This window comes from Octodon degus, unplaced genomic scaffold, assembly GCF_000260255.1.
Source record: "Octodon degus isolate 3935 unplaced genomic scaffold, OctDeg1.0 scaffold00273, whole genome shotgun sequence".
NCBI lineage: Eukaryota > Metazoa > Chordata > Mammalia > Rodentia > Octodontidae > Octodon > Octodon degus.
In genome coordinates this window covers 1,929,156-1,957,138 of record NW_004524849.1, presented here as the reverse complement: position 1 = coordinate 1,957,138, position 27,983 = coordinate 1,929,156, and the positions used below count along the sequence as shown (strand labels likewise).

The following is a 27,983-nucleotide window of genomic DNA, read 5'->3' as shown; positions in this document are numbered from 1 at the left end:
AGTAGTGTCCCAAATTTTCTGATCAGGGAGAATATGGGGCCAAAGAGGAAATTGATCGATGATGTAGAGTGTGCCTAAGGAGAGTCACATGGAGAGAAAACATTCTCTCAGGCTTTCACAGGGAATACATTGGCCAAGCAATGGCCGTAACTCATCCACATGGCTGACAGTCACAAAGGATCTACAATCTGAAGTACAGGGTCTCAGGATTAATTCTGGGCAGATTTGACTGATCTTATCAGATCCAAAAGCTACAACTCTTGTTGCATAGGTCTGGCTTTATCTTGGCCTTAACCATCCATCAGAAAAGTATAAAAACAAAGTATAAGAAGTAAAGCCATGCTGTTTTGTTGAGTTGTAGGGGATTCAGGTCAACAATTCCTGACACTGCCAGTGAAGCGGAACACCCGATACTATTATGCATTAATGGACTCTTTTAGAATATTTTGCTGAGTTAACACACCTATAATATTCAAATGACAGAACTAATCAAAAAAGGGGATATATAAATGAATGTCCATTTTGTATTTGTGTATTCAAAATGGTTAGGATAGATATATAGTTACATTCTCTTAATGAATAGAGGGATTTGTTGTAATAGTGTTTGTAAATAGGATATCATGTCTGCATCTTGTACAGCAAATAACCACTAGGAAGACAGTATGCAATGTGTTAATTATTGAAACTGTCCTACCAATTTGATTTGAAACTGTCTCATTGCTAGTTGTCTCAATAAAATTATGGAAAAAATAAAATAAAATAAAACTAGACAATATTTTATACTTTTATATATGCTGGAAAGCTTAATTATATCACATATGTAAACACTTGTGACTTATAAAGACATTATGTGATAACATATCACACTAATGTATGTCTATGCACATGCACATTTGTTCATGTGATCAATGCCTGGTCAAAAATTGGTGCTTAGTAAATTTATTGAACATCTATAAATGACATGCTATGGTATTTATATTATTTTTGATTTATAGGGTATCACATAATGGGTTTTGCATATTCCTCTATTCACTTACTAATATAATGAGAAATCTCTAACTGGACTTTTTCACCTCTGTATATTGTTTCCTTGGCTCCTTTATTTTAATCCTGCATAATATTGTCTTATAGGAATAGAGAATATTTTATTTATTCTTTCCTTGATTATTGGACCCTTAGGTTGCTTCTAGTTTTCTGGTCTTTGTTTTTACTATTGAACACCAAATTCTTTTTTTTTTTTTTTTTTTTTTCATTATATTTTAACATTTTAATCCTAAGCATTACAGGGTAAATAGATACTGGACACTCCACAATTCCATTTTTTTTTTTTTTTCTTTGATTCTATTTGGTACTGGGGATTGAACTCAGGATCTTGCACTTGCCAGGCAGGCTTTTGTGCCGCTGAGCTATCTCTTCATCCCTGAACACCAAATTCTGCAGTGGCCTTTATTGCAAATGTGTAAGATGGTTTCAAATATATATCACCAGTTTAACAGATGGGTTTTAATTGGTTTATACTAATCATACTTGTTTGCTCAGTGCAGCATGGTGACCAATCCTTTTGCTGTCTCACGCATCACACGCATATCCCCAGCAGCCGGACCTGAGTCTGGGAATCTGTGCTCACTCCTTAGGAGGGTGTGACCCAGGATGCTCCCTGGATCCTCGGTCTGTTTTCAGCTTGTTCTGAACACAGAAGGGAGGTGGAGTGTGATTAGGCAGCTCCAAGCCTCCAGCAACGAACTTGGAAACTGAGCACAAAACATTTTAGTTCTCCTCTTGGAGATTTATTTAGAACATGGAATTAGAGTGAGAGAGCCCAGAAGTGTCAGCTTCCAGACTGCTTTTCTCTGGGAGTGGAGCAGATTATGTTTTCACGCATTAGGATTTCAGAGGGAGAGGAATAAAATACCTCAGAAATAACAAGAGACCTCAGAATAAGTTTTGCAAGAATTGTGCAGAACATCAGATGCCTCACAATTCCTTCCTGACTGATATAGATGGGTATGTCTTATTCTTTACTCTTAGACAGATGAGAACTTTGGGGGTAAATCAGATGAGATACTCTCTGAAATCCCTTTCAACTCAGAAGGTGATGCTGCTAGAGTAGAAGCTTCCTAAAAACAAGAATCCTGTCTCCTAATTCCTCACTTTCACCGACTCTGGCCCTGGTTCAATTCTGGGTTCAGACAGCACATTCAAGGTAAGCTTATTAAAGATTTCTGTGGTTTTTTTTTGGAGTTACTTTTCCTTAATTTTGTTTTGCCATTATCATATGTATTTGAGGCAGACATTAATGAATATTTTTAAAAAGCTCATAAAAGCAGGTTTAAAAAAAAGCAGGTTTTAAAAAACACAGAAATTAAAAAAGAATGATGCCTCCAAACAGGCAAATTATAGATAAGGGTTCAGCCACACCCCAGCCACTGGCTCAATGACTCATTCTTGTAACCACAGCTCAAAAGCCAGGGTAAGTCACTTAAAGGCTGTGTAACTGTTCACAAGGCCCTACGTCCTGAGCATGCTTACAACCCCACAGAGGGAGGCAGATCAGTGCTTGAAAGTGTCTTATCCTAACATTCTCTCTATAAGCAGATGCTTCTGCTGGAGGAAGGCACTGGCTCAGGCTAGATCTGAGCTAAGTTCTGCATTTTCAGTTTCAGTCTTAGCCCCTACCTCACAGTCCTTTTTGTGTAAATGATTTGGATGATGTGGACACCGGCAATTTCAATAAAAATTAAAGCTACTGATTACAGAACATCTCTAACCCAGCAAAAACTGGAGGCAGGAAGCTCTAAGCATATTTTCTTCAGTTTCCCAGACAAGTTAGTTTTTACTATGCAATATTTTTTTTGGTAAACAAACTGAGGTGCAGAGGGCTTAATCAACTAGCCTGGGATCACACAGCTACGATGGGAGCCAGTCCTTGGTCTGGTCCAGGTGGGGAGCACAGGTTCTTTTTTTTTCCTTTTTTTTTTTTTGCATTAGACTGCCTCTTTATCTGGATCTCTGTTGATCTAATTTCTGGTGGTGTACCTGCTACGCACCTGCTACGCTACGCTGTCACAAGCACCTCCTCTCTCTCTCTCTCTCTCTCTCTCTCTCTCTCTCTCTCTCTCTCTCTCTCTCTCTCTCTCTCCCAGTGGGGTCCTTTCAATCATATCTCCATCCTTTGTGTGCTTCTGTCTCTGAGGCCCAGTGGTCTTACTCATTCACAAATCTTTTATGCCCTGTGCTAGATTCTAGAGGGAAACAAAGAAGTGAGACCCAATTCTTATTTGCAGGGGTATGTGAATGCTTCTAGTCCTTTTGGATATTCTCAATACAGTAGTAGGTGTTAAGATCAGTACTCTCTTTGTAGGGCTGAAGCAACACTCTTGGGTGCCAAAGCCAAAGAACGGAAAGGCCAAGGGAAGGAAGGAAATAGGTAAGTATACAACAAGGGAAAGGAGAAGCCAAAGGGGACGATGTAAGGGGATGAGACTCAGCAGCATCCTGCTGCTCTGCTGCCTTGTGTGGCACCTCAGGCTGCCTTCCTTTGTCTAAGGGCAAAATGACACTGACTGTCTGCACTGTCATTTCATGGCACTGCCCAACATTCCGCTGTTATAGCAGTGGCGTGGTTTTTATTTGCATTCATGACTATAACACTTGAGAATCTGAACTCTTCTTGCTGCTCCCTAGAGAGCCAGGGGGACAGAACTCCAAGAATTCTCTGACAATAAAGCCCTCCAGGAAAAAGAAAGTGAGGAGGACCTGAGAGGGTTTCATTTCTTTCAGGCTTGGGGCCTGATTAATTTTCTTTAACTATAGCTCTGACACCTATGACCTGGAAGGGAACTCTAGGATTTTTAAGGTCTAGAGCACACTCGTATTTTGTCAGTTTTCTTATGCAAAGGTCATCATGATGATGATTAAGATGTTATCTGCATAAAGCTCTGCAGTAGAGATAAATACAAAGCAGGACTGAGTCATACCCTTGCCCTTTGTGATTAAACTTTAATTAGAAGGAGCTGGGTGTTAGTAAAGGCAAGGTCATAATAATGCTCACCATGGAGCCAGAAGCTTTTCATGAAATGACAATGGCAGCCAAGCCCACTTCCAAAATATACACGCCAAGACTTCCTCTGCACATATGGGGCAGGCACCATGACAGTCTTGAGGATCAGACACAACAGCCCCAGTTTTCCTCATTACTAGCAGGCTTGGAGGAAATCTTAAACCTGGTGCCAGAAAGAAAACCTGTCACATCGGCGTCATGTGGCAAACAAGGCCCTCTGCAGGAGTGGTTCACACACAGAGCCCCACAACACAGTGCACAACTCCGTGAAAGTCACTTTCTTCACCAACAGAGAAGCACATACTTGATCGCAGGTGTAGGGACTCAGGGCGCATGGGCGTGGCCTGGTGTGCTGTCAAGAGAAAGAGCCCTTGAAAGAAATTTAAAAATGCAGACTTACCAATGCTCTTTCTCACCAATAAGTTTAGTTCTGGGGCCAATGGAATTAGGGCCACTTTAGGAGCCCAAGGTCTTCTAACTGTAAATGACTGTGCAGTAGACAGAGGTCTATGGACATTCTGTTAAAGTCAGCTGATTCAACATTCATACACTGCTCTTTCCCAGACATTTCCTTAGACTGCCACATTGAAAAATTCTAATCAACAGAGCCAACTCTTGAAAACCATGTGGAATATGTAGGACGAAGTATTTTTTCAAGGAGGAAAAGAAGGGGGCCAGCAAGATAGCTCAGTGGACTAAACGCCTGCTTAGGCATGCACAGGGACCAGGGTTCAATTCCCAGTCCCACATGCCACACCAGCCCCATTCCCGGGTGTGTTGAGCCGGTGAACGAGTCTGGGCATGGTGGCGCATGCCTGTAATCCCAACTCTGGGGAGGCTGCAAACAGCAGGATCACTACAAGTCTGAGCTGCGTAACGAGACTCTGTGCCAAATATATTTAAATAAATAAATTATAGTCTAAAATTTTGTGAATAGTTTTATAGAGTCTTTACAACTTTTAGAACATTTCAAACAGATGCCCAAGCTCACAACAAAATTTAAAATGTCTTGCATCAGCAAAAGTAACCAAATACAAATAGCATTTTATTAAGACAGTATATATTTAATATCTGGGGTCTTTAAGAGAACAAAAGATTTCTTGGTCATCTCTTGGGTTCTTACCTTTTCTTTCTTTTTTAAAATTAATTTTATTGAGAAACAAACATAAATGAGACAGTTTCAAAACTGATTAGTAGGGTAGTTTCATTAATTAGTACATTGCATATTGTTGTCTTCATAGTAGTTATTCACAGTACAAGATGCAGACATGATGTCCTGTTCAAATACTATTATTACAAATCTTTCTTCTCATTGAATTAAGAGAAAGTAGCTGTATCGCTATCCTATTTTGTATATAAAGATAAAAAATGGTCCTTAATTTATATCCCCATTTTTTGTTTAGTTTTGTCAGAGAAGGGTATTCCATTGCCAGTTAAATATTGTAGGTGTGTGAATTCAGCAAAATATTCCAATCTAGTCCAGTAGTCCATAATAGTAGTGGGTTATCCGTAGGATTGCCAATGTCAGAAGTTGTTGACTTGAGCCTTTTACAGCTCAGCATATTAATATGGTTTTACTTTTTATACCTTGTTTTTATACTTTTCTGCTGGACTGTTAAGGTCAATATAAAGCAAAACCTATATAACAAGAAATGTAACTTTTTTATCTGACAAGGTCCGTCAAATCCCCTGAGGATTTATTGGGTTCTTACCTTCTCAAAAGCAAAATGTAAATCCTTATTTTTGCCTCTAGAAGATATTATTGCTGCAGATTCTTAAAAAGTTTTTTTCTTTAATTGTTTTATTTCTTACAAGTAAATGCAACAGTGCCTTAATTTCTGATGCTACTTATACTTAGCACTATATTCAGAAAATTCTTCACGGTCTTTAATATAGATACTTGCTTTCATCTCTAGATATTGTGATAGGCTGGAGTTACAAAAATCACTATGTTGCTTGCAGCAAATGGTAGCTTTCTTAAAACTGCAAATTTAGGGAAATGCCAACTTCTAGCAGTCTTTTGTAGTTGTCAGGCACAACAGTAACTACAGATTTCAATGGAATAAGGGTTAAATATCGGGAATGTGTTAGCTCCCATTGAGCTATACTATTTTACTCTCCAAGAGGAAAACCCGAATTCTGAGCACTCCTGTCCCTTGGTCAGCTCCAGATGCAGTACAGTGAAATGGCAGCTGGTGTCCTGGAAGTGTCCCAACCACCTGGTGAGTGGAACTGAAGCTTCAACATCTGACACTCCTGTACTTGTGTTAGTACAGCAAAATCTCAGTCTCAAGGAAAAGGGTTGAGGACCAGGTGGCAGTAGTGATGAACAACAGACTCTTCCATCAGTAAAACAGTTACATTTTATCAAAACTCATTTTAAAAACAGAATTTGCCACAGAAAGCAACCATTTTCCACCGGTTTTTCATGTCTATTTTACCCCTTGAGGAATTTGCGTAATGCCTGGTACTCAGGAAGTACGCCGCACTGCTGTCCTCCAATACTGGGGATAAAACTCTATCTACTCTATGGTGGAATTCCAGTTCTTTCTTTGATAGGGTGTCACTGAGTTGCCCAAGATGGCCTCAAACTTGTAATCCTCCTGCCTCAGCCTCCAAAGTAGCTAGGCTTACAGGCATAAGGACTAACTCCAGGGTCTCACGTGTTGTGAGTAAGCACTCTACCACTGAGCTGCAACCCTGGGTCTTCATTTTTAAAAAGTTTTCTGGAGGATCACTATGAACTCCTTAGAAAATAATTTGTCCAACTGTGGCACAAAGGTAAATCGCAATTCTGCATGGTGATGAGCTCTAGAGAGATTCAGAGTAAGTGTAAGTTTTACTATAAATATCACAACATTTTATTGTCCTAGTGTCAGTGTACTATTATTGATTCTTTCACATCCATTCTGAGGGACAGAGTGTGATGTCCAGAGGGGAGAGCTGGAAGGCAAAGTCAATCCACGCCCACACACACACGTTCTGTGAACTCGCAGGTGAGTCAGGAAGGCGGTTTTACACGGCCACAGGGCCAGCCAACGTTGTTTGAAATCTTGAAGTGCAAGACCTCTCAGCATGAAGTTTTAGGTGAGTTTAATCTCTTTTTTTAAGCTCACCCTTATCAAACCTACACAATAAATGTGAACTTCATTTATAGTTGTCCCCATTTGAACTTGGCTGAAGAAATATTAACAATGGTCATAGTTCAGGAAAACAATTTGGAAGAATCCAGCTTTCAACTGTGACTATATAAAATATGACAAAGATTACATTAAACCAATATATTAAGAAGCTGTGTTTAATTTCTGTAGACTTAATGCTTAACTGATACATACGACAGGATCCTTAAAATGTCCAGAGGGATGAACTTTAGGTAAGAGGGAAAACAAACAAAAAGTAGACAGAAAAGCAGAGCTTAGAAAACACAGAAAACTCCTTGTAGAAATCAAGTGGTGCATGTCAGATATATAAATGTATTTATTCTAGGGTTGTCACTCAGGGAAGAGTGCCTGTCTGGCATGTACTATGTCCAAGGCACGGCGATCAGCCCTGAGAACTTTAAGACACATGCGTGGGCACACTTGTACATATTTATTTAATAGGGCAAACACCGTTTGTGTTGAATCTACAAGTGCTCCTTTGTGCAGTGAAACATCCATCTGAAAGATGCTCAAGTTACACCTTTGTCTGCACTGTGCTGAGCGTGTGATGCTAGGGATTCAGGAGGCAGGGCAAAAGGGAAATCGGATTTCAGGTGGGAGCAGCAAACTCCAGTTCTGAGTAAAAGGAGGCTGGATTTCAACTACAGAAACATGTTGGAAAGAGATTAGATCACCTTAAATGCCTTGTCAGAGTCCGTGAATATTGTTTAAAAAATAATTTAAAATTGAGGCTTTAATTTTCCCAGCCTCCCTCTAACTACTAAACAGATCTTTTTATTGCCAAAAAGCTAGTGGGGCGGGAGTACAAACAGAAAACAGAAAGATCTTTATCATCACAGCAGGCATAATATTTCTTTTTATGGTTTCTTTTACTAAAACAAAATGTTATCTGCAAGCTGAGCAGCTTTTGAACCAAGATGTGAAACTTGATAATTGCTCCTAGTTGAAGCTTTCAATCTAAAAAGTCATGCATAAGCCAAAATTTCACTGAAAATAAAAAATTATTACACTCTTAAATATTTATGTATATCCAGGGAACACTGTAGCTTAAAATACAACTTTAATTCATCACCTACCTCTGCTTTCTGCATTGGTGGTATCTGCTGGCCTTTTAATGGGCCAGAAGATTATATAATTATTCCTTCAGAGGTCCACCTCACAGTGGTGTCTGCTGCTGAAACACTGACAAATTTAATATTTCTTTCATTATCTTTCATTAAGAATTTATAACTTAGGAATTCATGAAGAAATGTTCTGCTAGAAGGGCCACAAAACTTCCAAAGAAAGAAAAATGAAACTGCAAGATCATAAAACTGGCCTCCAATGCCTCCTCTGTAGTGCAGTATGTTTGGTTCTAAATGTGAGGTTTGGCTCTTCTTTGGAATAAAGTTCATAAATTATAATACTCAGTTCATAAATTATAATAGTCAGGTTTGTAACTCTTACATCATATTCACTCCTCTGCAGGGATGAATTTATAAGTACATAAGTCCTTAACCATTGCCGTATTTCATTCTGCACTCAGTTGATTAGTATGTGACATTCTCTACTCAGATCAACTCTGAATCTTTTTTTATTTTTTGTATTTTAGGGAAGGGTGTACAGGGTGTTCAGGGTCTCACTACTAGATCGGACTTGTAGTGATTCACCTGTTTACAGCCTCCTGAGAGCCGGGATTATGGGTGTGTGCCACCATGCCCAGTCTTAACTGCTGTCTCAGTGTGCCCTGGGGGTGGGGTCAGCATGGCAGGCCCAGGATCCCCCGGCCCCTGTGCCTGCTTGCAGGCCCTTTAATCCGCTGAGCTATATGGCTGGCCCCTAAATTTATTGCTTTTTTTTTTTTTTTGTGGTACTGGGGATCAAACTCAGAATCTTAGGCTTGCCAGGCAGGTGCTTATACCGCTGAGCTATCTCTCCAGCTCAACTTTGAATCTTACTGCCAGTTTAAATCCACACATTTCTAAGACAGGCAACTTGGAGACTCTGCTTTGGAGTCAGGCACGCTTGGGCCAGAACTCCAACTTGACAATATAGTTGTCCCTCTTATCCATGAGGGATACATCCTGAGACCCCTGGTCAATTCCTGAAGTTGAGGACAGGATCAATCCTTTATATCTTTCCTACTACATAGTTGTGTATCACTAAACGATAATGACACATTCCTTGGAATGTGTCATTGAGCCATTCTGCCACGGTGCAGACCTTACACAGTATACTTGCACTGACCTAGACAGTGTGGGTCAATCACTCGATGTGATCTCTTGTTATAGAGACCTGACAAACCTAAGATGTACGAGGCAGTTACCACCAGAGGCATACTGGTATACATATTGTCTTACAGGACATTTTTTGTTATAAGTAGGAGTACACTAGAAAACAATATGCTTATTTACTATCATGATTAAGTATTATGTACTATATTTAATTGAATCCTACACTTTATATGAGTAGCACTGCAGTAGGTTTGTTCATAGCAGCATCACTGCAAACACCTAACCAATGCACTGTGCTGTTAGAACAGCTTCAGTTTCTCTACATGATGACTATTTCAAATCCATTATAATCTTATGTGACCATGATTGTTCATGTGGTCAGTCATGGACGAAGCATTCTTATGAGGTACATAGCTGCAAACAGGTACATAATACCTATGATAAAACATAACTTATAGGGCCGGGGAGATGGCTCAGTGGAATAAGTGCTTCCCTGGCAAGCGCAAGGGCCTGAGTTCAATCCCTGGTTCCACCAAAAAACAGAAACAAAAACAAACCCATAACTTATAAATTAGGCACAGTAAGATATTAACAATAAAAATAGAACAACAGAAAAATATACTGTCGTAAAAGTGATTTAAGACTTATGTGTTGTTTCTGGACATTTTCCATTTAATCTTTTTGCACCTCAATGGACTGTGGAAACAAACTGTGGAGCGGGAAACAAGATTGGGTGGGATCACTGCATCGGACTCGCAGATCTGTGAACAACTGTCTGAGCTACCCGTCTACCCATGAAGAGGTGCTGTCTGGAGACCAGCATCTATCCTGGGGGAGGTATTAATTAAAGCAGGTATAAGATGTTTGTAAAGAATTCAGAGCAGTGTCCAGCATACAGTCAACATGTGATAGGTTTTTGCAGGAAGTAAGTGCTTCCCTGTAGTTTGAGGTAGCGGCACCACACCAGGTGCAAAATGATACACACAGATGAGGACTCGCCACTGAAGACATGGCTGCGTATTGGTCACTACATGATTTGACAATTCTTCATAAGCCAGGGCAGTCTGGAATTCTGGGTTGCTCTATCACACATCAAACTTTTACATACTTACTCTTCTGTTTTAACTCTACCTAATTCCTTATAAAAAGTCAAGAAGAGATAACAATCCTAAATACATATGAACCAAACATAGGTGCACACAACTATATAAAACAAATACTAAAGGACATGAATAATCAAAAAAGCACTAACATAATTGGAATTGAGTAATTTAATACCCCACTGTCACAAATAGATATACAAGATTTAAAAAAATTAACAAAGAAATGTAACTGAACCAAACTTTTTTTTTTTGTCTTTTTGTGACAGGATTTTGCTATGCAGCTCAGGCTTCCCTTGAGCTCACTTTGTAGCCCAGGCTGGTCTCAAACTCGAAATGATCCTCCTGCCTCAGCCTCCTGAGTGTTGGGATTACAGGCATGTGCTACCACACCCTGAACCAAACTTTTAAACAAATTTAGTAGATGTCTACAGAGTGTTTCACCTTATAACATGAACACACATTCTTCTCAGCAGTGCATGGAACATTCTTCAGAATACCACATACTACCCATAGAACATGCTTAAGTAAATGCAAAGGAGTTTAAATTATCCCATAAATATTTTCTGACCATAGTGCAATGAAGTTGGAAATCAATGGCAAAAGATACCACATGAACTCCATAAAAACATAGAAATTAAATAATACCCTACTGAATAAGCAGTGGGTCACAGACAAAACTAAAGAGGAATTTAAACAGTATTGACAATTAAATGGTAATGTTGATACAACATACTGGAACTTTAGGTATGCAATGAAAAAAGTCCTAAGTGCAAAATTTCTAGTGGTCAATTCTCACATCAGGAAAACAGAATAAGCTCAAATAAACTACCTAAAGTTGACTTCAAACTTCTAGAAAAAGAAGAAAAATTCAAGCCCAAAGCTTATACAAGGGAGGAAATTATAAAGAGCAGCAATTAGCAGAATTGAGACTAAGGAGACAAGACAAAATATAAATGAATCGAAGAGTTGGTTCTTTAAAAGATTGAAAAGCCCTTAGTCAATCATATAAAAAAGTAAAGAATGATATTCAAGCAATTAGAAATGAAAAGGGTGAAATCACAACAGACCCTTTGGAAATCCAGAAGATCATCAATACCTACTTAAAGAATCTTTACTCTAGTAAGATGAAACACATGGAAGAAATAGATTCCTAGGTACATGGGAATTACCAAAGTTGAATCGAGATGAGATAAAAAATTATAAATAGCTCAACAGCAGTCAAAGAAATTCAATCTGCAATTAAAAACTTACCAACAAAGAAAAATTCAAGTTCCCAAGTATTCACTGCTGAAGTTTACAAGAAATTTAGAGGGGTTCTAATGCCATAATTCCTCAAGTGCTTTTATTTAGTCAAATGGGAAGCAATACTCCAAAGCATTTCTGGAAGTCAGGATTACCCTGATACCCAAAAGAGAGAAAATCCAAACAAAAGAGAACTACAGGCCAATCTCCCTAATCAATCCAGACACAAAAATCCTCCATAAGATATTGGCAAACAGAATGCAGTAAATCATCAATATAATGCACCACGACCAAGTAGGATCCATCACAGGGATGCAGGTATGGTTCAACACATTAAAGGAATAAATGTAAATACACCATATTTAACAAAGCCAAGATATAAAGTATATGATTATCTCAAGAGATGCAGAAAAATTCTTTGACAAAGTCTAACACACATTTATAATAAAAACTCTGCAGAAAATTGGAATAAATGGTCTTTATTTGAACCTGATAAAAGCCATTTGTGACAAACCCTTAACCTCTGTCTTATGAAATGACTACATACTGAATGGTTTTACTCTATTTTCTATTTTATTTATTTATTTATTTATTATTATTATTATTATTTTTTGATACTGGGTCTCACTATGCACTTCAGACTTGTAGTGATCCTCCTGTCTTGGCTTTCCTAGTGCTGGGATTACAGGTGTGCACCACCATATTCAGTTCTGGGACCCACACAGTGTGCCTTGAGTTTCAGAGCCAGTTAAGTATGCAGTACTGGGTATTGAACTTGGGACCTTGTACTTGCTAGGCAGGTGTTTATGCTGCCAAGCTATCTCTCCAGCCTGAAGGTTTTACTCTAAAATCAGAAACTAGACACTATCACTGCTTTTATTTACAGTAATTGGGAAACACTAGACAGAACAGTTAGATAAGAGAAAGAAATAAAAGGAATATAGATAGATAGCAAAGGAAGAAATTAAATTATCATTATTTGCAGATGACATGATACTCTACATAGAAGTCCCCAAAAACTCCACCAAAAGATTTCTAAGTTTAATAATTAGATTTAGCTGCATAGCTGGATATAAAGTTAATACTAAAAAAATGGTATCCCTATACACAAATAACAAACTCAATGAGAGAGAAATTAGGAAAATTACAATACTCTGAATAAAAGATTGAAGAGGATATCAGAAAATGGAAAACCAACATAGTAGAAATGGCAGTACCTCCAAAACTGTTATACAGATTTAATGCAATACTAATCAAAGTACCATTATATATATCACAGAACTACAGAAAACTCCTAAAATTCATTTGGAACTAGAAGAGACCTAGAATACTAAAAAACAATTCTCTGCATCAAAGGCAAGGCAGGGGGTGTTACAATTCCTGATTTGAAATTACACTACAAAACTACTGTGATAAAAACAGAATGGTACTGGCAAAAACAGACCCAATGATCAATGGAACAGATTAGAAGATGTAGAAACTACTCCAAACACACTTAGCTACCTAATCTTTGACAAAGGGGTCAAACACATTCACTGGAAGAAAGATAGCTTCTTTAATAAGTAGTGATAGAAAAATTGGCTTTCATATGCCTAACACTAAAAGTAGAACCAAGTCTCTTGCCATGCACTAAGATAAATCAAAATGGATCAAAGATCCATTAAAACAGAAGCACTAAATTTGCTGGAGAAAGAATGGGTGGAATTATTGAAGAGGTATAGGCAAAAACTTCATGAACAGAACCTCAATGGCAAGGGAAATACTAAAAATAGTAAACAACTGGGTTCTCATCTTATTAAAAGCTTTTGCATAGCAAAAGAAATCACCAACAGAGTGAAAAGACAACCCAAAAAATAGGGGAAAAAATATTAGCCAGTTGTTTTCAGATAAAGGACTAATATGTAAAATATTAAAAAAAATCAGACTCCACAAATTTAAAGACCTAACCTAAAAATGAGTATCTGAAATGAACAGACACATCTCAGATAAAGAAGTACAAGTGGCAGATAAATACATGAAAAAATGTTCCACATAACTGATCATCCAAGAGATGCACAATGCTGAGATTCCATCTCACTCCAGAATGAATGGCTATTATCAAGAAATCAACCAATAACAGATGCTGGAGGAGCTGTGGGAAGAAAGGAACTTTTCTCCACTGTTCGTTAGAGTGGAAATCAGTGTGGCGATTCTTAAAAGAACTAGGACTGGAGGTCGCATTTGAGCCAGCCATTTCCCTTCCTGGTGTCTTTTGAGAAGAATTAAAAGCTTCACAACATAGCGATATATGTGCACCTATGTTTACAGAAGCACGTTTTGTCATAGCTAAATCTTGGAAACAACCCAAATGCCCATCAACGTAGGAACGGATGAAAAAATGTGGTGTTTTTTTATATACAATTGCTACTATTCAGCCATAAAGAAGGATAAACTTGAGACATTTATAGCTAAATGGATGGATTTTGAAACCCTACTCTTAAGTGGAATAAATTGGACTCACAGGTGTAAATATTGCATTGTTTCTCTGGTGTGAGAAACAATTATAAATAGGAATCAGAATATATAACACATGTTGTGAAACACATGTTGTGAAACAGGAAAAAATGGTTCAAAAGGCAAGGGGATCCAGGGGTGGGGGAAAGAAGAGAAAAGAGAAAAATGAGAAAAAAGGATAGAATTGAAACAAAGCTTGTAAATAAGTAGTAGAAGGGAGGCTGAAGGGAGGGGAAAGGAATTTGAAAAAAAGGAACTAAGATATATTACGTACAGGTACAACTTCCCTATGATGCATATGATAATTATGCATATCTAAATTATACTGCTAAAGTTAATTAAAAATTATAGGGAAAAGTTCATAAAAAAATAAAAATACAACCATAACCTGAAAATAAAGAAGGATACTGTCTTTATAGAGCAAATACAGAATATAAGATGCTCTCTAGATAACATACTCAAGGCATTGTTAAAAGCTTGAGTTTTTAACGTATAAAAATCAGCCTGAAATATAAAAATGGAGCATGATTCAAATGAACACGTAACACAATGAATACTGAGAGCATTTTTTTTTTAAATGTGGAGGATAACATCCAGAGAAAGGTGCCCTCCCACTGAGCTACCTACAGCCCCAGCCCCAAGAAGTCATTCTTCAACATTTAATTCTTCACAAAACTGTATTGATTTTAATTTGCTTCCATTTCTATTTTCCAGAAACTTTATATATTATCTTGGCATAAATGTCATAGAAATGATAAAATGTCTCTTGACTGCTTAAAAACACATGCAAACTCAAAGCACTATATCTAATGCTACCTTTAAGGAAATAACAGTACAAATGAAATTACTTTTCCTTAAAAAAATTCTGTTATCACAATTTATAAAGCAAGTAGTACACATTCTTTGCAACATGTAGGCAGCTTTTTTACTTCTTACCTTCTCGATTTTTTCATCCAGCATTCTGAAGAATTCTTGTTGGCTTTCAGAGATGTGCATGCTGAAAAACAAAGAGTAATTAAGTGCGTATTCCAAAGCTTCCTTAATTCCAACCCCCTCAAATGAAACATGGTGAGCCCATAAACTCTGGGGCATTTAATTTTTTTGCATATTTTGCCACTGAAATACTCTTAAGATTATGTTAGAGTTATATGCCATTACAGAAACCCTGAAGTGTGTCTCCTAACAGTCTACAGTGCCTATGATTCAATAATACAATTTCCTTTCAGCGTACAGATGTTATTTATAGTAATGTTAACTAGGAGGTATATGCCAAATGTTTCCTCCATGACACATTCATGATTTAAAAAGAAACAGCAAGGGCAAGCAGCACATGGCATATTTCAGCTCTGTGCAGTGTAAAAGAAAATTTATCCTGCTTCTACTGAAACGTGTATTTTATAGAGGTTGCCAGTATCAGCATGACATCCAGCTGACGCATAGGTGTGGGATGGACACCAGCAAGCTGAGGACAGAGGATTCCTTGACAGGGTCCCTAGCCACTTTCTACACTGGTGACAGCAAATGTACGCTTAGGGCTGAAATTCCACAGGAATGTGTGAACTAGTCAGAGGGCATGTCTGAGTGGTGCTTGTCCTGTATGCTTGCTTTTCCTATGCCATTTATCAGCCTGCTCAGCAGGATGTTGACGTGGTTGGTGGGTACAGCACAAGAGCAGACACGGTGAGAAAAGGCTATCACAGGTGACAAGGGTGTGGTGTTATGGGCCTCAGTGGTAAGGTGTCTTTTGTTTCTACTAAGCAAAGAGTTGTAGGTGTAGCATGGAGATTAAGGGTGCTGGGTAAGAGACACATGCACCATGTTTCTTTCTGTTCCTACTAGTGCCTATTGATTGTAGTGTCTGGTGTGTGGGGGGTGGGGAGTAAGTTCTAGAATAATTTCTTTCCTTCTAGCTAAGTGTAGGGAGAAGCTTTACTAATGTGTCTGTTAGCATACAATGCCTCATACATTAGGGGCCATAAGAAGTGGCATAAGTGACCCCAAGCCCTTCAAGATTCCCCTGACAGGTGGCAGGGCTGGGAAGGAACATTCTCCTTTGATTTTAAACCAAGATTTAAAGTCTGTGAGCACATGATATCAACTTTGTTCTAAGGAAAACAATGTAAATATCTGACACCATTAATCATTTCACAGTTTACAAATTACTTTCACACATCATTTAATTTTGCTATCCTTTATATACCAGTTCAAATAAGGTAAATGTTTTGTTTGGGAAAGGGTGTGTTTCTTATGCAGGTTGAGAGGAAGAGTAGAATCTAGGGGGAGGATTTATTAAACAATCTTTCTCTATAGAATTCTGGTCAGTAAAGTCATTTTGTATATGGAATTCTCCCAGATTCCTCATTGTTTTCCTTGCTGAAGTACCAAAACAGCAAGCCACTTTGGATGCCAACCTTTCTGAATTATATATACTTTGAATAGAGGCATTGCTGCAAACAATTCTTAATTTTTGCTTATCCACCCTCTTCTCAAATCCTAATGCTCTCTGCAACACAGTGCTACCCAGAGACACGAGCATGGATGGGGAGGGCTCTCTGATGGCAAAATGGGCTGGAACCCGTTCACTCAGCCTGCTTTGAGGTTCTTCTCATGTCCCTTCTTCTCAGAGCAGCATTAGTCCTCCAGCTTTCCCTGCAGCTGCTGCTTCTGCTCCATGCTCAGAAGTGTACAGCCAGGTCTGTCTGCTGCACCTGAAGTTCAGGTAATGGGATTTGAGAGGAGCTGGGGGCTTCCCTAGGAGTCAGAACATGAATCTTTCAGTCTCTCTGTTGGTCGTCCAGATTCCTGTTGGGCATCCTTCCTATTTTTAGCCAAGCTCTCAAGAAATGAGGTTGTTGGACAAGTATAGGTCCCAGATAGGAAAGACATTAAGATATGTTATCAGGGAGTGATTTTAGGGTCTTGTACATATTAGCCAAGCACTGTACCTCTGAGCTACATCCCTTTGTGAGACAGGGTTTCAGTTAATAACGTTGCCCAGGATAGATTTGAAGCTGTAATCCTCCTGCCTCAGCCCACCCTAGTAGCTATGATTACAGAGGTGTACCACTGCATCTAGAAAAATATAGGTACAGTACCTTGTTACAGATAACTAGACAGATACATAACTATGTGCAAATGTAGTTTCCCTAGGAAATTTCACAAAAAAATGGCATTTTAGGTCTTTGTGTTCATGGTAGAAACTTTCCAGTTGGCGTTCTTAGCATGTATTGCCTTGCACATATTAGGAAGGCAAGAAATATTTGTTAGTTATATGACAAAGTACTCTCTGCATTCCTGTGATTCATGGGTCCTTGCAGAGGCAGCACATGGTAGTGTGGTTGAAGGGCTGAGCCTCATAGTTCTTATCTAACCAGTGAAACTATCTTCTATCGCTCAGAGTCTATGACTGTTACCAACTTTTATTGGCTCCTTTATTTAACGGCCACAATGTGAAAACAGAACTGTTTGATTGGCACTCATGCCTATGTTCATTAGAGGCACAGGGAGAGAGGTCTCCACACTGCAGTTGTGTCTGCCATCTTTGAGGTCACAATGTACTCAGCTGTAGACTCAGGAGTCTGAATTAGGAGCTGGAGAGTGAAGGGGAAAACCTTGAGCCGTAGGACACAAACTCACCCTATACAAGCACAAACTCACAAGAGTTTCAGTTTTGCATTGTCCCACTGACAGGGAAATGCTTACTCTCTTTGTTTGAGACCCTTAGGCTGTACCTGCCTGCCTTTGCCTCTGTTGGTAAGTGACCAGGGAGACTCACACAGACTGGCTCACTCTCTTGCTGTGCTGCACTACAGCACACTCACTGTTAGACAGGATTAACTGAACGGAGGCAGATTTGCTATAAACAAAGCTGTGTGCAGTAGGCTAGCTCTTTCAGACACTCTTCCATCCCTGTGACAGCGGCAGACACGATCAGCGAAGCAATGCCCACGTGGCATCCTAGTTATCTGTATATCTCTGGAATGGTGTAATCTGAAAGCACAAGGCTTACTCTGCTGGGCTCCACAGGCTCATCCAGAAGTAAGAACAGAAATGAACTATCTCAGATCCACTGATTCTTGTTTGCACAAACACTGATCTCTCTCTGCCTGTGAAGAAATCTGTCAATGGAGCAGCATTAATCTAAGTATTTGGCTTAAGAGTACAAAATGCAATGTGAAGAGCAGTCCCAGGGCAACAACTCATTCTTCCAGTTCTTTCTGGGGCTTCACTGCTGATTGTGAGTGGGAAAGAGGAGACAGAGGAAAGCTCATGGACTTCCCTGTCTTCCCTAAAGCCAACAGGCAGGGACTATTAAACTGTGACTCAAGTTTATATAGTATGAACAGTTGGCACTAAGAGTCATTAGGCCTAAAAAGCTTTTATAAATGTTTGTATTGGTACCAATGATTTAATGAATAAAGTTCACCATCTTCAGTAATTACTATTTCTCTCTAATAACTAAAATCCAAGCTTGCCCCTCCTGTGACTCCAGCTAGTTGCTAGGCGCTCACTCTGCACCACCAGAGGCTCTTCCTTCTGGGACCTCTCGGTTTCACAGGACCAGGGATGACAACAATAAGGAATCCTAATCAAAGGAATCAAATTAAGGAATGGTGGGCAAAATGCGCTTCAGAATTAAAAGATAAAATGACTTCCATTTCCAGTGACTTAAATAATAAAAAGTCCCAAATAATAGAAACCCAAGCTGCAAATCTAAAAGAGATAGCATAAAGATAGGAAGGAGAACATTACTAGACAAAGGGAAAGGCCCAAAAGGGAGGGGATGAAAGGGAGAGTGATGGGAAGAGGGATGTGATCAAAACTACATGTACCCATGCATGGACACACCACATTCAGATCCAATAGTTCACAAAATTGTAAGCACTAATAAAATGTATTTTAGATTTTTTTTTTTTTTTTGCAGAACCGGGGATTGAACTCAGATCCTTGCGTTTGCCGGTCAAGCGCTTATCCTACTGAGCCATCTCCCCAGCCCCATAAAATATATTTTAAAAAGTAGTATGATATCAGAAAAAAAGATGAGCTAGATGAGGTTCTAATTCCCTAACACTAGGCCAGGGAGATAGCTCAGTGGCCTAAGTGCCTGCCTGGCAAGTACAAGGTCCTGAGTTTGATCCCCAGTACCAAAAAAAAAAAAAAAAAAAAAATCCCTATAATTCCCTAATACCTTACTCAAAATATGCCACTTTGGCACATTAATTATTCTGAGCCAAAGGCACTTGAAAAACAGTAGGCCAGGGGCCCTCTAATCTCCCCCTTTCAGGAAGGAAATACAGTTCTCATGTGAAAGATGCTCTCTTTATGCCAGGAAAAAGGAAATATTCTTAGCACTGGAGATGGGGAGCCAAAGCCAAGAGAATTCTCTCTCAGACCTTGTTAAAGTCATTATTATCAATGTTTGCTCACCGGCTCCCCTATTTCAGGCATTCTTCCCCAAGTGCCTTTCTTTGTTCAATCTATAATTCAAGCATTCAGTTTTTGCCACTTCCTTGGGTTTCCATTTTCCTTTGGGGACTTTCATATACACATATAAAAACTTTCCATGCTTTTCTCTTGCTAATTTTGTTTTACATAAATTTAATTCTCGGGGACCTGCCCCTTAGCTCAGTTCTTTAAGTGGCTGCTTCCACAAAGCAGTCAGGCTCAGGTTGCTGTGGTTCCATCCCCACAACTCAAGCCAGCCAAACCTGCCCTGAAGGCATTCGGAGCAGTAAATAAATAAATAAATAAATAAATTTAATTCTCAGGACTTGTGGAAACCCTATGAAGAGTGAGGTAAAGTTTTGCCTCTCTTACACCTATAAACAAGAAATTCAGTTATGCAGTAGGTTTCTGGTAACCTTGACCTGACCACAGTTATTTCTTCATTATAGTCATTGTTTTTCAGTGGGAGCTCAGGGAAAGAGACTGATCTTCATTTCGTGACAGATTTCTACCTACTTTTTTTTTTTTCTACCTACTTTTATTTATTTAGTTATTTATATTGTTTTTCTCAAAATGGCATAATAAGCATTCATGAAACCAAAACAAAAAAAATAAAACTAGACTGCTGCCAAGCAGCTAGAGTGAACCCCAGGTTACTTCCTGTCTGTGTGCTCCCTCCACCCCAGTGTGACCACCGCTTCATCCGTCTCTCATATAGTTCCCCTGGGGTTCTATGTGTGATTTAAAACAGCCGATCATCCTTAGGAGTTGCTTTGCACTTTATAAGGCGCGCAGCATGGTCTATACGTACATCAGGAATCGCTCTTTCCTCTAATATATTGTGAGGGCCCACCCAGCACTGTGGATCATAGAACACTGCATTAAACCATGGAATAGTATCCCCTCTGCTATGTGAACACAGTGCAGTTCATCTATCTGACCTGTAAAAGGGCATTTTGGGTTTTCGAACTATTAAGGCATCCTCACCAAGTGCCAGGCAATGTCACAAACCCTGGGCATACATTATCACATGTGATTCCAGGACTTGCACAATAGAAGTTTTCAGTTCTATTTTTTTTTTTTTTTTTTTTAGTTAGGGAAAGGTCTACAGGGTATTCAGAAAATAAATGGAATAATGTTAATTGCTCTTAAAATGTAACCTTTCTGGAGACTGTCATTTTTTTTTTTTTTTTTTTTTTTTTTAGTTCTATTTTTCTTTGAGAAAACTGAAATTTAAAGACATTAGGTCACCTGCCTGAGACCACAAAGCTACTACGTGAAGCAACAAATGAAGGTAGAAGGCTCCTTGTCTTCACAGGATAGGATTGGCCCTCCCCTAGAAGGGCACACAACCTCCTCTATTCATTCATTCACTCATTTACTCTGAAGATCAAACTCAGGGCCTTCAGCATGCTAGGGATGAGTGCTACCTCTGAGCTACAAACCTCCAGGTCTATCTTATTTTATGTATCTGCATAATAAATGATGGCTTTTAAAAATGGTACATGGCTACAGCAGAAAAAGTATAACTCCTCATTTGACAGCCCCATGAAAGATTTCTTAGTTGAATTCCAGGCACCCAATATTCTTTATATTCTTTAAAACACACACACACACCATGTAAAACAGTGTTTTCTTATGAGCCAATTTAATAAACACCTCCGTGAGCTGCAGCACTTGCCAGTCTGCAAAGCATGCTGCTTCAGGGTGTCAAGGTTAAGTAAAGTGTTCCCTCTAACAGGACAGAGAAACTGTCTGTACAATCTCTTCATGAAAGTCAGGCATAAGGGAAGTGCTTGAAAATTGCGTATTTTAGAGGGCTTGAATGAAAAGGTGATTCGACTGTGTTATCAGATACTGTCCCTAATGGCTGATACAGTGCATCTAAGTGATAGGTAGGGAGGCAGGCAAGGATGGTCATGGTTATAGGACAACACTGACCTGAGGGTGAAATAATTTGGCTTATCATTACACTGACATTGTAAACCACAAGTGGATTTTGAGATGTTCAGCTTTCTTTGCAAGTAAAAATTAAATCACTGGGTCCTTCCCTATCCCTGGAGGTATCCTGACTACTGTGACACAGTGGCCATAGCTGCAGAGATACACAGACCCTGAACCAGGTAAAAGGGATTATGAACTAGGTTGTTCTTAAGAACTTTGCTAACAAGGCCCATAGATATCGTAACTTCTGATTATGATCTTTATTTACGGAGTTCCTACATACATGTAATAGTCAAATTTATTTTGAGGTTTCCAATATACCTATGTCACTAGTATCATCAGGTAATTTATTTGAATTTAGGGAGAACACCAAAAAAGAAGTGGCTTCTCAAATAAGAAAGCCTTTTTTCATTTGCTTGTACTGAGGACTGAACCCACGGGCTTCATATGGGCTTCACACTGACTATATTGCTAGCCCTTCTTATTTTAAGACAGGAGTTTCCTAAGTTGTCCAGGTGGAACTCAAATTTGCAGTGCTCCTACATCACCATCCCTGTGTTGGGATCAGTGCTGTACATGGCCACGGCCAGTTAATACAGCCTCTTTGAAGATAGGGGAGGCTGGTTTCATGATTTCAGAGTGAGTCAGGCATAGTGGTGCACGCCTGTAATCCCACACTTGGGAGGCAGAAGTAGTTGGCCATGAGTTTGAGACCAACTTGGACTACATAGCAAGACCCTGTCTCAAGAAACAAAAAAAAAAAGTGGAATGGTTTCAAAATACATTTAATTGTCAGTGTAGAGCCAGTTCTAGAAAAATCTAGAAATCTACTTAATATTCATTTGAACTTTCTAAAATGCATTTACTGTTTTAGTAATACACTTATGGATGGTTATTTGGAGGTAATCCACATATTTTCAAACAGTTCCTTCATTGAGGACAGGTATGAGACACTCTATGTAGTGTGTCTAATACATTGTGTACTGTAATACACAATCCTTGTGTAGTATAATCTGCTTTTCAAGAGGTATCTTTTCTTTAAAACTCATTAAAGTTTTAAATTATGAAGTACACAACACATAGAAAAATATAATGTTATTTGTACTTTCAAAAATGATAATGAAAGGCACACCCATATGATTGGCACCCACACTGAGAAATAGAGCTCTGGTTCCACAGTATTGCAACCTGTCAGACCAAGCCTTATACAAAACTCAGTGTTTTGAATTTCATGCCTTTTCATTTCTTTGCTTCTCCTTATTGCTTCATTATTTACTATACTGCTTAGTTCTGTTTTTGAACTTCATCTAAATAAAACCATATGTAGGCACATATATGTGATTTTTCCCCTTGATATGCTTGTTATGAGCCATGCACTTTCACTTTCTTAAGGGTATATACCTGGCACTGGTCTTGCAGGGTGATGTAGCCTTGGTTCAGTTTTACAAGAGTGTGTAAACTGCTTTCCAATGTAATCATATCATTTTACACTCTTACAAGCAAAGGTTAAGAACATCTATTGATCCATACCCTGGCTGACCTTTTCTTTGTTGGACTTCCAAGTTTTTGCAGGTTGGGAGTATGAATGATATTTTCTCATAAAACAGCCATTCATTTCTAATTCACTCAAACGGTTGTTCCAGTCTCTAGCCTGGAATTTTATTGGTTTTCTGTCTTTTATCCATTTGTAAAATTACTTTGTATATTCTGGAAAGCCATATAGATGGTCTTCTTCCATTTTGTGGCTTTTTACTGTCTGACAATATATTTTGATAAACAGAGGCTCCTAATTTTAGTGTAGGAATTTTCATTAATGACTTTCTCCTTTTGGGTCTTGCTCAAATGTGGAGGGTCCCCTAGGTGCCTCTCCTTGAAACTCTCCTTGTCACCATCCTGGCTGAGTCTGACCCTATTTGTATGTATTGATATGTACAGAGCTGGCTAAGACTTTTCCTTATCCCTTCATTTGGCTTTGAGCAATGTATATCAGCTCAGTTGAGGTGTTGGTGGGAGTCTCTGAAGATGGCAGGCAGGTGTGTTTTCCAGAACCGCTCACCTGCTGCTCCTTAGTGTGAGCTAGGTCGAGATGGGATGAAGAGCCAATGCGCCACACTGTCAGATGGTGCCTAACCTTGAGAAACTATTACTTCTTGGGGCTTGAAAGATTACACATCACAGGTGAACATTAGATACTATCTCAGTTGTGTAATGCAAATTATTCTTTCCGCGTACCTTTTCTCTGCATATCGCAGAGATGATTTTGGCCTCCTACCCACCTATCCCAGCTCATGGCTCTCCCCTACTTCCTGCCAGTCTCACAGTCACTCATCCTCAAGCCACTCCTTTCTTCATGAATGAATAAAACCCAGATTTGACCTTGGGTCCAGGCTTTTGTTCCAGATAGCCATCACCATATCATGGCTGGACTTAGGACCCCTTGGCTGCCCATAACTATACATATGCCTTAGTGTCTTTATTCTTGCTGTGATTTGTACCGGGTGTAGGAGATTGGAATTAACTTGATGGGATTTCAATAACTTATCCATGGGATAACAAATACAAACTTCCCAGTCCAAGAAGAGGACCTGAAGGGCTCTCTATACTCAACAGCCTATTTCTCCCCATTTTCTGCTAACTGGCATGCAACTGTCAGCTCTGATGTGTACTGTGGGTGTATTGGAACTTTATCCTCTCTGAGGCCACACTGTCAGTCACTAAAGTTTTATGATAAGTCTTGCTTACCTGGTAGGCAAAATGGAGCTCACACTGAAAACACCTTTAGTTTTAAAAACAACATAAGGAAAATTGAAACTAGAACTTACTTTGCTCTGGATTGATGAACTAATCCAGGAATCTCTTTATTAGTTTTAAGTCTTACATTTGAGCTGGCATTTTTTTCCTGCAACACACAAGCATACATATGGAAAAGACAAGATCAGAATCTTAATTTAAACAGTAGCATGAATTTTCATAACAAATGTTAGTTGGAGCTTTTGGGGGCCTTGTACCATGGCTAGTTACATCACAGGGACAGAAGTCTTCACAACGATGTTCTACAGTACAGGCTGAACCCACAAGATATTCTAACAGGGAACACTGGAAAAGAGGAATTAAATTTTCAACGTCTATAATGGTTTAGAAGGCAATGGATGACTAATATGTAATTGTTCAATTATAACACAGAATCAAAGAATAGAAGATTGTTGTATCAAAAAAGAGAAGTAGCAGTATATTCATAGCCTTATCCACTTGCCCAAGCTAACTGATTTCAGTGACAATTTTCACCTGTCAAAAACAGTGGTATTGATTTAGAATGAATTAATGAAATCAGTACTAGCCTGGATTCAAGAAGGGATTCTTTGGCATTTTTACCTTCCCTTATTTCTTATTCCCAGTTATATTGGTCACATGGGAAGAAAATACTCTCAAATCTTAAATGCAAATATGTCAGTAAGCTCATAAGCTCAACACTACTGTTCTTATGATGCTTTTAATGAAATATTCAGAAGGACTTAATAATTTGGATGAAAATCTAGCCCTCAAATGAAAGGAAACACTACTCTAAGTCTACTTAGAAGGCAACTATTATATACTCCAGGAACTTAAAGGGTGGCTGTAATTAGTGTCTATGAAGAATAAAAACTGCTACGGGGAAACTCAATATTCTCACCCCATGTGGAGTAAATTGGGAAGACACATAAAACAGATGGTCCCCAAATGGGCTCTTTAATGCTCATATTTCTCGTAGGACAGCAGAAGCCAGTTAAGTCAGTGAAATTCCAATCACGTATACGCTGTGGTGGTTTGTTATTTACCATGTGCCTATCTGCATTGCATTAGTACAAAAAGGTAATTTTTTATGTTCTAGGAAAAAAAATCACAATTCTTTTGCAGTCAATTTTATATTCCCTGCCTCACACTAAAATTAAGATGTTTTCATGAATAAGTATGAAGTATAAGATATGACTGTCCGTTAGCCCATATAAGCAGGTAGCAACAGATTAACTACCTTTCTTTTACAAAACACATGGAAAATTAGCAAACTCTAATGGAGTCAATCTAGAGGGTCAGGGTCAGGTCCTTCTTTACCACTGAGTTGTGCTGCCTGGCATGGGGGTGATGCATCATGGGAAGAACTCAGCAAATAGTGGTGGAACAATTCAACGATGCCAACACATGATTAACCATACTTTAGAAATCAGAGATGAAAAGAATAGCTCTACTATAGTCTCTGCAAGACTGTAAATAAAGGTTCCTTTCAAGTTGTTCATTTTCTTCCTTATACTGTATGTCCTCTTTGGTTAAATACTGAAAAGGGCATATATGATAGGCCAGAACCTTTTCCTTTTCTTTTGTCCAGAGAGTTTACATCTCTTATAAACTCTTTGGGCTTAAATGATACACCATAATTTTCAACATTGTTGAGGTAGCAAAGTCACTCCTAAATCTAAGAATACAAACGACATGTAATAGTAGTCTATTTATATTTAAATTCATCAAACTATCCTTCATAATTACATTGCTTCATCAAATCTTCCTTAAAATCCTGAGTAGTTAGAAAAGAAGGTCCTCTTAAGCAGTGGGGATCAAAAGATAAAGAGGAGAGAGAACAAGTATCTTCAAATTTTCCAGTTTATTTAATTCAAGGTGTTTTTTTTGGGGGGGTGGAGCAGAACCAGGGATTGAACTCAGGTCCTTGCGCTTGCCAGGGAAGTACTTATTCCACTGAGCCATCTCCCAGGCTTGCTTCCAGTTTAAATATAGATGCATACTACTAAACCTTCATTATGTATTTGTATTTATTCATTTTTATAAACTGTCACTGACCAAGAGCAGTCATGATAACTTATTGAGCACTTACTATGTTAGGTGCTATTTTCAGTATTTTACATATATTAACTCATTTAATTCCTACAGTACCGTCCTAAGATGGGTACCACTGTCCACATTTTATAGATGAACAAGCTAAGGCACTGAGAGGTAAAGTATTCACCTGGAATAACACAAGTAATATTGTAAGTGGTAATACTGGGATTTGAATCTAAGCAGTTTGGCCCTAGTGTCTATGCTATTAGATACCAGGCCAGCAGTTCTTAAACATTTTAGCATCAAGACCTTTTTACTTGCATTATTCAAATTGACTCATTTTATATACAATATGAAAAATGTCACATTTGTTGAAATTCTCATCCATCTTTTCCAAAAACTTCTTTTTCCAGTAACAAGAATTGATCCTCAGGCCTCTGATATGCTACAAGCGCTCTACCACTGAGCTATATCCCTAGCCTTTCAACAAATGTATACATTTTAAATTTTGAGATAGGGACTGGTTAAATTGCTCAGGCTGGGTTTGGACTTGCAATCTTCCTGACTCATCCCCTACCCTAAGAGGCTAGTACTCTATTCTTACCACGTCCTGACACATCAGCAATCTCTCTCTCTTTTCTTTAATGGTTAAAAAAATTTTGATTTTATTGTTTTTGCTAAACAATGCTTAAAAAATTTTTTTTTCATTTTGAAGGCAGGGTTTGAATTATTTAATTTTGATCCATTCATTTAATTAAAAAAAAAGGGAGGGGGCCTGCCCCTTAGCTCAGCTCTTTAAGTGGCTGCTTCAACAAAGCAGTCAGGCTCAGGTTGCTGTGGTTCGAGCCCCACAACTCAAGCCAGCCAAACCTGCCCTGAAGGCATTCGGAGCAAAACAAAAAAGATAAAGAGATTATGGCCAAAAAGAATACTAGTTAACCCACCCCACCCCCAAGGCACCAGCCAGACCCACACGCAACCCCACACCCACGCGGGCGGCGTGCCAATCATGCTGCGGCTCTCAGCAGGTCAGTCACATCAGAGTCCAGTCGCCTCCCCGGCTGCTGCCCACTGGGAGCACATACAAGCTGTCGTGAGCTTGTAAGCTGTCACTTTTGGGCTGCGGCATGGCTGAGGAGGGTGGGGCTTGGGACCTGGCTGGTGCTATCTCGTGGGGTGGGCAGCCCAGTGTCCTGGGAGGATGAGCTCCGCAAGTGCAGCCCTGCAGCTCTTCTAGTATCATGGAAAGGCGCGAGGGTTGAGAGGGGCCAGGTGCAGCCTGCAACCTGCTGGTGCCCCAGGACCCCTGGGGCCAAGCCCCACCTCGGTGGCCCAAGCCTAGGTGGTGGCTGGTGGGGCAACAGGAATGGCAACACATTGTGTTTCAGGGGTAAGAGGTGGAAAGAGTGGCCATGATCTAGTAAAGAGAGATCTGCAAGAAGCAAAACATATTTAGAGAACATTTTAATATATATTTTCATATATATATGTGTGTATATATGTATATATATATATA

General features: G+C 39.1%; 1 protein-coding gene across 1 annotated transcript in view; it reads right to left on the bottom strand.

Moving 5' to 3' along the window:
• The window catches only part of CUNH1orf21 (chromosome unknown C1orf21 homolog), a 164,524-nt gene that overhangs the window by 21,255 nt on the left and 115,286 nt on the right, over nt 1-27,983 (bottom strand). The window contains exons 3-4 of the mRNA XM_004646597.2: nt 24,484-24,560; nt 15,209-15,269 (exon numbers count right to left, since the gene is read on the bottom strand). Of these exons, the coding sequence (XP_004646654.1) occupies nt 15,209-15,269; nt 24,484-24,560 (138 nt within the window). The remainder of the gene's footprint in view (nt 1-15,208; nt 15,270-24,483; nt 24,561-27,983) is intronic.